Genomic DNA, 10,404 nt, shown 5'->3' with positions numbered 1-10,404 from the left:
GTTTGGAGAAAGTGGGTAACCCATCAGTGTCATCTCCTAGGTGTTCTACTTCTTACTCGCGCTCGCGACGCCATCCATCGATGGTGGTACGGGCATCGCGGCTGGTGTTGATCTTATTACGGAGGTCTCCACTGGGCGTTCAGGCTCTGGGTTAGCCCCACGGTGGCCACAGCCTCCCGAGGGTCTTGCCCTACCTTCACGTCTAGCTTGGCTTGGTCTGGACAGAGGGCCTCTATGGCTACTGCCATGTTGACTTCGCAGAGATGCGGTGCATTGGACTGACTGTATCGAATTCTGCTAATAGAGTTTTTCGTAAGCGAGTTCCGCCAGTTCAGCCAATTGTCTAGTGTACTTGTTCTAGAGCATCGCGCGGGTGATGAGATCGATAGATGTGACGGTAGCTAGGGATTATGATGGTGACGAGTTTGAAATGTTTCAAAGGCGTTATCCAAGTTCTGGATTGGTAGGTCTGCTGCAAGGCGACAACGGCGCTCTGCTCTTGCAACATTTCTAGCTCGTCGTCGAGTTATTTGAGCTTCAGTCTCTTCACCAACGACGTTCGAGGTGAGCTCGTCCTGCGAGACATCATCTGGGTGACGCTCTTGTCGTGGGTTTCTATCGCGTTGCTCTTCTTCTTCGTCTCTTGTCCAGTGATGAGAACCAAGAGCTCTCTCTTTCTGGAGAGTGGCTTCCTGAGCTCGAAGTGATGACCTCCGTGGTGCTGCCTTCCTCAAAGATGGGCGATAGAGGAGCTTCATCTTGGTACGGGAAAGTGTCGAGGTAGGCGATGAGGTGCGAATTATCGTCTTTGGCAAGAGCGGGTGGCTTCCTATTGGGCCTGTAGATAAATCTGACTTAGGGAGTTGATGTGATTATCAGGCCCTGCTATGGACCTGATAAAGGAGTCTACTCATCCGGATCCGAGTAGTAGTCAAGGTCCTTGATCGCATCTGTATCGAATTGTGATCTGGACAGGGCCACCTGATACATGATGGTCGCGTTGCGAAATCCGAACAAGAATTGACTCTGGTGGCAATCCAACTTGCACGATGGCTTATGCATCGGCTCGTGCAGGTCAATCTAATTGGCGGAAGAAGTCGAGTTGTACTCGGACTCATCCCCCAGCCTCTGACTAGGTTAGAAATAGAAAATTCATCGAAATTCTCGACGAGATACTCCAGAGCTTGGCGCTGGAGCTTCATGGCTTGCTGCTTCTTCTCTGGGGTTGGCGCAATGTAGCGGTGGAAATTTCTAGCATCGTCTGTGATGCAAACATAGGAGCCGAAGACGAATGTTGCGCCTGCTTCAAACGCGATGATTGGCTTGATAATGACTTGTGCCATCAAGTTTACCAATGGATTCTTAGCGAGAGCCCCTACCTAGCGTGGCAGCTGTCGGTGTTTAGACCCAGCAACCTACCGAAGGGGGTGCCCGAGGTAGTGCTTTGGTTAGTGGGGCTTGTCAAGATCAGGAACTCGAAGGTAAGCACAGACACGTGATTTAGATAGGTTCAGGCCACTGAATAGCATAATACCCTACGTCCTATGTGTTGGTTGAATTGAATTGCTTTTGAGGGGGTTCCTACCTTGCCTTATATTGTTGGGGGCAAGGTTACAGGTCAGTTGGTTACAAGAATACTAGTCGGATACGACTAGACGAGTTCTACTCTTATTACAACAAGTACTTTCCTAATTCTCGACTAGTTCCTGTCTTTCCATGTAGACTACGCCGTCCTGCGCCATGATCTCCATGTCAGACACGTCTCGGTGTCTAGCCCTATATCTAGGACTGTCCAAACCTTCCGGTGGGCTCATAGATGTATGTACAATACTGCCCACAGCCAATCCACGCCGTTACGACCGACGCTGGGTCCCGCCTTGCCTGTAAGCTCGTACCGGGTCTGGCGTAGTGGCATGACCTTGAGCCTGACGGGTCGTCCTGGCGGTGAGGATGATGATGATGTCGGGCACATGGGCACGTACGGCCGCATGTGACCTTGTTCTGCAAGTCGTCCTGGGCAGTCCAAGGGGTGTAGCCTCACCCTCGCACCCCCTGGTTAAAGGTCGGCTCCTTTTGCCTAGTCATGTCCCCACGTGGGGCGGTCAAGAGGCCACACCCCGTATTTAATGCCTCTGGTACGGCGTAGATCTTCTTGAGTCAAGGAGTGGGCGGGGCGTTGTGAGCCCCTTGCGGGCCCCGCCCCCGATGTGGCGGGACCGGTGGGTTGTGGCCCTCAGCCCCTGATTAGGGGAGGAGGGTGGGCCGCGGCCGCCTCCAGCATACTTTTAGCTGTTGGGCCTTGGGCCTTTTGGTGCCTGGTTGCCTTAGCCCCTTTTATGAGGGTACCCTTGGTACAGGTACTCGTTAGCTTGGCATGTCTAAACCGCTGTAGCCAATTGGGAGGAAGTCATAGCTCTTAGCCTTGATATCCATGTACCACCACAATAGTAGTGCTAAGGGATCCCTAGTGCTAAATGATTCGAAAACACCACATCGATTGATCTCCCAAAGTCCCAAGCTTAGGGGGTGTTTGGATCCATGGACTAATTTTTAGTTCGGGTCACATTGGATGTTTGGATACCAATTAAAAGGACTAAACGTGAACTAATTATAAAACTAATTGCATGAGCCGTGGCTAATACGCAAGACGAATCTATTAAGCCTAATTAATTCATGATTAGCACATATTTACTGTAGCATCACATGGTCAAATCATGGACTAATTAGGCTTAATAGATTCGCCTTGCAAATTAGCCTTCATTTATGCAATTGGTTTTGTAGTTAACCTATATTTAATACTTCTCTAATTAATATCTAAACATTGGATGTGACAGGGACTGTAGTTCAGTAACCAATGCCCTTACCACGGAGGTCCGTGACACTAGGATGCATGGCACGACAGAAAATGCACTTTTGCTCTTTTTTTAAAAAAATAATAAATGCACTTTGCTCCAAAGAGCTTGAGCCATTTGATCCTTATAGGATCTGTCATTTGGCTAAAAAGGAAAGAAGTCGAGAGGGCGTCATGTTGTCGATGAACTGACCATCCGAAATAAAGGGCCTGTTTGGTTATGGATGCTTATTTATAAGTTGCTTATTTGCTTATTGTAGTTGCTTATTTATAAGTCTTAGGTGTTTGGTTTGGGTTGCTTATTTGCAATAAATGAGACTGCTATTGACACATTTACCCCTGCCATCCCATTTCCCACTACCCCTAGTCAATACCCGGGTCCTGGACCTCCTGGTCCTTGGCGCGGAGGGAGGGCGCGGAGGCGGCGGGACGCGGAGGGCCGGGAGCGGTGGGGCGCGGAGGCGGGTGGCGGGCCAGGAGCGGCGGGGGGCGGAGGTGGCGGCGCGGAGGCGGGGCGGCGAGCGGCGGGGCACGGAGGCGGGGCGGCGAGCGGCCGGCGCGGAGGCGGCCGGCGCCGGCGCAGCGACGGCGGCGGGCGGAACCGGCGATGGGCCTCGGTGGTGACGGGATAGAGGAGAGAGACACGGGATAGAGGAGAGAGAAAGGGGAGAGAGGAGAGAGAATGAGGGTAGGGGGTGTAAAAGTGTCCCATAAGCAACCATAAGCAACTCAAAACTTGCTTATTTGCTTATGCATAAGCAACTTATAAGCAACTCTATAAGTAAGAGTGTTTGGGTTATAAGCAACTTATTTGCTTATTTTTAAGTTGCTTATGGATAAGCAAAGGAAACCAAACAGACCCAAAAAATGGTGCAACGAGGAAAAAGAAGGTTTTGGGGTCGAAACAAACTTGAACAGTCGGATGTCGGGCAAGAAAATCGTGCTCTGAGGTACAAAACACTCTACCGTTGAAACGGTTTTGAAGTTAGGACCTTTGCTTTGCCTTTACCTTTTCGCAACTTATAATCAAATTGTTCTTTTGGTTATTGACATCTCTAGTTCCGGTAGAAAAAAAATTATAAATATAGTACGAGTACACCGGAACAGACAAACGGCCTGTTCGCTTCAGCTTATTCAGCTGGCTTATCAGCCATCAAACAGTATTTTCCTCTCACAACAAATCAGCCGTTTCAGCTTTTCAGCCGGCTTATAAGCTGAAGCGAACGGGCCGAAACTTTAAACTGTCATTTTAAAATCAGCCACGGCAAATTTGACTTAAAAATTTCAAACCAAGTAGCAGGTACGAGCAACCTGGTGCGGTCCAGCCAACCGTTCGGCACGCGCACACTAGAGGCCAGCTAGAGCCCAGAGCGCCCCCACTGCCTGGGCACCTCAATCCCGTCGAAACGACGACGGAGAAGCCCAGTCGGTGCGCCGTATAAATCCTAACCAATCGCCACCCCCAAATCCCACCACCCTCTCCCCCTTCCACCGCTCGCGATCTCTCCTCCCAGCCCCGCCATGGAGGTGTTCTACTATCTCGTGTTCGGCGCGCTCGCCGCCGTCGTGGCGGCGCTGGAGCTCGGCAAGTCCGGCAAGGACCGCGTCGCCACCTCCCCAGCCTTCAACTCCTTCAAGAACAACTACATCCTCGTCTACTCCCTCATGATGTGTACGCGCCCCCTCCCGATTCCTCCCCTTCCCCATTCCCCGACCTCGAATTCCCGTTGCCCTGCGGCGCTGGCGCCTCCCTCCTCCAGATCTGGACCGGGGAGGCGCAATGCCGGTTGGTTTGTTGGGTACTGACGTTGTTGCGCTGCGGCGGATGGTGGTGGCGCAGCTGGGGACTGGCTGCAGGGGCCCTACGTGTACTACCTCTACAGCCAGTACGGCTTCGACAAGGGCGACATCGGCCGCCTCTTCATCGCCGGCTTCGGCTCCTCCATGCTCTTCGGCACCATCGTCGGATCCCTCGCGGATAAGCAGTGCGTGCCCCTCCCCCCTCTCCGCGGATGGATGATTCGCGTCGATTTTGTTGTGTTTTGGTGTGATACGGTGCTGAGGCTGATGGATTTTTTTTTTTGGGTGGCCAGGGGGCGGAAGAGGGCGTGCGTCACCTACTGCATCACCTACATCCTGAGCTGCTTCACCAAGCACTCCCCCGAGTACAAGATTCTGATGATTGGGCGCGTGCTCGGAGGCATTGCCACGTCGCTGCTCTTCTCGGCGTTCGAGTCGTGGCTTGTCGCTGAGCATAACAAGGTAGCTGCGCAGATCCCTCTCTCCACAGTGGCACTGATACATTGGAGATGGCCTGGGCTTTATTAGCTTCAATCCTAACGAGCTCTTCTTTTGCTCTTTTGGTTCTGTGTACATCTGTTGCCACTAGTTGGTACGTAGTATATGAGTTGACTGAAGCTAAGAAAATACAATGGATTAGGGAGGTTGCCAGCTGGTACATGATAGCTTATTATAAAATGACTTCTGGGGTATAGAAAATTGAAGATAACTTGATTTAAATGCAGCTATGATGTAGTGAAGTGTGAGTGCATAACAGAGCACACTAACTGCATCAGGATCTTAGGCTTGCTGGCTCAGCAGTGGTTCACTATATTGCAGTTTCCCCGGCAGCATTCTATTATTTCTTGTTTGATTTGAAGCCCTTGTTGGCGGATCTGGACTATCTCCCATGGCTTGACCAGAATTGGTTAGCAATTAAAACTGTGGCCCACTTCAATTAATTTTTTCAGGATAATGGTTGTCCCTGCTGAAGTGCTGATAATTAGACCATTGCTGTGTATAAGTATCATGAGAAGTCCATTGTCCGCATCTCATTGCAATCATTGCAATGCATTGTTCTTTTTTGCTTATAAGCATTTTTTTTTTCTTAACATAAGTGAATGGTATCATTATTTTATCAATACCTACAGAGATATCCCTTTTATTATTAGCTGACAATGGACAAATTTATGCTGTTACTGTACAGAAAGGATTTGATCCACAATGGTTGTCCATAACATTCTCCAAGGCTATATTTCTTGGCAATGGTCTAGTCGCCATTGTCGCCGGGCTATTTGCAAATTTTCTTGCTGATAACATGGGTTTTGGCCCTGTGGCTCCATTTGATGCTGCTGCTTGCTTCCTAGCAATAGGAATGGCAATTATCTTATCATCATGGGGTGAGAATTATGGAGATTCATCTGACAGCAAGGACTTGATGACCCAGTTCAAGGTTGCAGCTAAAGCCATTGCTTCAGGTAGATTTAACCTTTCCTAGCATAGAAAGTGACTTCATAAATTTTGTGAACTTAACATTGACAATGAAAGGAACTCTCATGAAATTTCAGATGAAAAGATTGCATTGCTTGGAGCCATACAGTCATTGTTTGAGGGTTCAATGTATACTTTTGTCTTCCTATGGACTCCTGCTCTGAGCCCAAATGATGAAGAAATTCCTCATGGCTTCATATTTGCTACATTCATGCTCTCCTCGATGCTTGGTAGCTCAATTGCTTCTCGTCTATTAGCTCGGAAGCTGAAGGTTGAAGGTTATATGCAAATTGTGTTTGCAGTATCAGCCTTTACTCTTTTCCTCCCTGTTGTTACCAATGTAAGTCTGTTGATCACAATGTTCAGTTTCTCTCTCAAGATTTTGTATGTGATGCTGCCTGTTTATATTCTACAGTTCCTAGTACCTCCCTCCTCAGCGAAAGGTGGTAGCATTTCATTAGGAGGCTGTCTGCAACTTCTTGGTTTCTGTACATTTGAGTCATGCGTTGGCATATTCTGGCCATCAATCATGAAGATGAGATCTCAATATATTCCTGAGGAAGCAAGAAGCACAATCATGAATTTTTTCCGCATACCACTCAACCTGTTTGTTTGTGTGGTGCTATACAATGTAAGGAACAAGCAAATCTCAGCTTCCAGATTCGTGTGTTTTATTTATTAAACTTGAAGGAGCTCAAGGAAGTCATAAACTTGCTCAAATGGAACATGTGAATAAATAAAAATTGCACTAAAATTTGATATACTAAGGTGTTGTCTCAATAATATTTTTCTTATGATGTTATTCTGCAGGTAAATGCATTCCCGATCACTGTCATGTTTGGCATGTGCTCCATTTTCCTTTTCATGGCAGCAATCTTGCAGAGACGGCTAATGGTTGTCTCTGATCTTCACAAGTCAACAAGTATGTTCACCTCGTTCTATGTTTCTCTGATCTTGCAGATGCAGGTCATTTTAATTTCTAACTGTGGGATAAAATTTCTTGCAGAAGCGGTAGAGATGACTGCAGAAGATGAGCCTCTGAACCCTTAGAAAACAACAAGACCATAGAAGCAAATCGGAGATCAAAATGGCCCAATCCTTCTTCCCACTAGGATGCATAATAAGATCAACATCACAAGGCTGTAAGGGAACTCGGTTTAGTGTTTCTGTTAGGATTGGTGCTTGCGCAGTTTCCAGTTTTGTCAGGACAGAGAAACATGATGTAGCTGAGTCTTGACCACTGAGCTACACACGGCAGAGTAGAGCTTGGCAAAGTCCCCCATATTTTTCTCCATTTTTTTGCCTCTTTATGTTTGCTGGTAGGATTGATATTTGTATTCAAAATGCCAAAAGTATGATGGAAGCCTGTTTCCCTAATGCAAACGCCGAGTAGTGTAAGGGCTTGTTTGGATCAAAGGTTTTTCATGGGAATTTTGGAGTTTTCCATTCCTTTGGAAAGGAATTGGATGACTGCGTTTGGAACAAAGGATTACAAAGTTCCATTCCAGAGGAAAGGGATTCATTCATGTGCATTTCACAGGAAAAAAAGAATCCACTCAGAACCAAGGGAAAGATCTTTCTCCGTGTCTTCTCCGTTGATGTCTGCTGTCTTCCGTAGCACTCTCCTTCCTCCCGCTAAGGTCTTCTCCGTTGATGTCTACTGTCTTCCGTAGCTCTCTCCTTCCTCCCGCTAAGGGGAGCCACCGAATCAGGACGCGGGCGTTGGTGCCGCTGCTCCCCCGCTCCCGGCAGTGGTCCTCCCGAGCCTGCGCTGTCCTCCGTAGTAGCCGCTCGCCATGGCTCCCCTAGACCCTGGTCGTAACCTGCCTAGCTAGCTAGCTCCAACCGTATTCCAGAGCTTTGGCGAGAGGAGAGAGATGACAAACGAGGGAGCAATGGAGAGACCAAGAGAGCTAATGATCGGATAGGAACAAATGAAAAGGTTGTATTTGCAAAAAAACTATATACTGTGTCAAACTAAAGAGCCCTCGTGCGACAGGTTAAAAATTATGTTAATTAATCTATCTTTAAGAACTAATGTATTTTTATTACTACCCCATTTTCTTATGTTTGCGATTAAAATTCCTACGTTCCAAACACCTCTTCGTATACATTCATGTGTTTTTCCTATCCTCTGTTTTGCTATGGCACCATCATCCCATTCCTACGTTTTTATCTTTTTCTCTGTTTTACATTCCTTCATTCCAAATTCCAAACAGGCCTAAGGCTGAGTCATAGGCGTTTGATTCCATCTCCCGTCTGATAGTCTCATCTCAAATTTTATTGCTACAACTTACAAAGCCGGTGGTTGTGTACTTGTGCTCACGTCCTGTTTTCTGTGGTGATAGTGACACTTTACAGGAGAGCTGGAGAGGTGCACATTTGCCTGTTGAATTTTGCATTGTAGTAACATTTTCATTCAAGTTGTTGTCATTTAGCACTGTAATTGGTAAAATGCTGCTGGCCTTACTGTCCGATGCATAATTTCTATGGAGGCTCTGTTGGAATTTTGTTCCATCTGAATTGATCGTTGATGTAGGAGTCCTCACGGATGAGCTATCCGTGTTTCTGAATCATATTGATTTGATGTCATATGCTCGTTCTCTGGAACATCAGATTTGGCATCACTTAACCTGGGGGTTCAGCTCGCAAACTAAATTCAAGCACAATGTTTTTCCTTCACAAAACAATGTATGCAGGTACTGTTGTCGAAGTAGTTTACTTCAAAGAGAGATGGCACTAATTGCAAACTCAAGATGTAGATCACCTATCATTTGATCATTCAGAATTCAGATCCAACGGCAAAAGAACACATAAAACAGATCAAAGGACCTATATCGCGCACAGAACCTCTTTCTCAACAAAAGGCGCAATGGCAAGTATTTCACAGGCAAAACACTGCCAAGACACAAGGATCAACTCTTATTGCTCAGCAACACCAGTACAATGCTATTTCATTAAGCATGATGTTGCATAGCAATGCAAGCAGCTCAAAATTTTCCATCCAGACCGTTCCCGTATGCTTAAGTTACTAGCACAGCACGGATTAATCACTAAGAGAAGGTAATCCCTTCCCATATGGAGTAGCTTGCCTGAAGAACACCATACTACTACGAACGAACAAAAAAAGAACATTTCTTTCGCGACAGATTGTTTCATTGTCCGCTCAAGCTAGCGAACAATAGCTACCACACAGACACGATCATATGACAGGCACGTATCGCTTGGCGAGCTGCTTGCCCCCCGTGGCGGCCGCGGCGAGGACCCCACCGAGGGCGCCCGCGACGGCGGCGGACCGCGGCCCGTTGGCGGCGCGGAAGAGCGCCCCGGTGCCGAGCCCGGCAGCGACGCTGTTGATCCAATCGTCGCGGTCGCGGGCCGCGACCATGGCGCTCTCAATCCCGGCGTACATGAGGCCGATGACGCCCAGCGTGTTGCCGACGCGGCGGCCGGAGCTGCCGCAGGCGTTGAGCACGCGGTTGGCGCGGATCTTGGCGGTCTCCCCGGGCTCGGCGCCCCTGGCGGCGTCGCGGAGGCCCAGGGCGGCGCCGCCGACGGCGCCCGAGAGGTACCCGACGCCCGTGTAGAAGGTGAGGTTCTCGCCCCACGAGCGGCGCTGCGCCAGGGCCTCCTCCTGGAAGAGGAACTCCGGCGAGGTGGGGAGGTCGTAGAGGGTCCGGTAGCTGTTGGGCATATTGAGGTCCTGGTACGGGTTGTACAGCCGGCGGCTGGCGTCGGAGGCTTCAGCGCGGTCGTCCGATCCTGATGGGAACATCCGCGGGTCGGCCATGGCGGCGGTAGGGTGGGGGCGGCTAGGGTTTGGGGCGTGGTAGGCGGCGGGCCGGGAAACTGGGGAAGGGAAGGAGGAGGTAGCCGCCTTTCGCGAAGAGGTCCTTCTAGGGAGCGATATTTGTATTGGCGGCATTAGGAACTTTCGGGATGAATGATTTTTTCTGTTGAGATTTTTTTCCGAATGATTAAAAAGATGTTACCGGTCATTTACCGTTTGACCGTTTAGTTGTTTATTCGGACTAATTGGTCTTCTTATTCGGACTAAATGATCAATTAAATGGGTTAAACGAATATTAAACGGACTAAACTGGTGATTAATCGGACACGGCTAGGTATTGTGTAGCATATAAACGGTGTATAAACGGGCTAAAACAGAGGATGAAAACGGCAGCCTTACGCGGACATCGGAGGATGAAATCAACACAGAGCATATTGACCGCTGATCCTGAGGGAAAACACACACAGAAGAACTCATCATTTGCACGCGACGG

The 10,404-nt window shown here is 48.7% G+C and overlaps 2 protein-coding genes across 2 annotated transcripts; one reads left to right on the top strand and one right to left on the bottom strand.

Moving 5' to 3' along the window:
• Positions 1-4,251: 4,251 nt before the first annotated feature.
• On the top strand, positions 4,252-7,552 carry LOC101754063 (molybdate-anion transporter). The gene is made up of 8 exons (XM_004982532.4): positions 4,252-4,523; positions 4,692-4,836; positions 4,945-5,113; positions 5,838-6,108; positions 6,199-6,461; positions 6,537-6,752; positions 6,932-7,043; positions 7,128-7,552. The coding sequence occupies exons 1-8, from the start codon at positions 4,373-4,375 to the stop codon at positions 7,169-7,171; spliced, it is 1,371 nt and encodes a 456-aa protein (XP_004982589.1). The 5' UTR covers positions 4,252-4,372; the 3' UTR covers positions 7,172-7,552.
• Positions 7,553-8,958: 1,406 nt separating this feature from the next.
• LOC101753650 (mitochondrial import inner membrane translocase subunit TIM23-2) lies at positions 8,959-10,023 on the bottom strand. The gene has a single exon (XM_004982528.4). The coding sequence runs from the start codon at positions 9,909-9,911 to the stop codon at positions 9,324-9,326; it is 588 nt and encodes a 195-aa protein (XP_004982585.2). The 5' UTR covers positions 9,912-10,023; the 3' UTR covers positions 8,959-9,323.
• Positions 10,024-10,404: the final 381 nt, after the last annotated feature.

The sequence above is a fragment of the Setaria italica genome, chromosome IX (assembly GCF_000263155.2).
Source record: "Setaria italica strain Yugu1 chromosome IX, Setaria_italica_v2.0, whole genome shotgun sequence".
In the NCBI taxonomy this organism is placed as follows: domain Eukaryota; kingdom Viridiplantae; phylum Streptophyta; class Magnoliopsida; order Poales; family Poaceae; genus Setaria; species Setaria italica.
The sequence above is the reverse complement of the archived record's forward strand: the minus strand, read 5'-3'. Positions and strand labels throughout refer to the sequence as shown.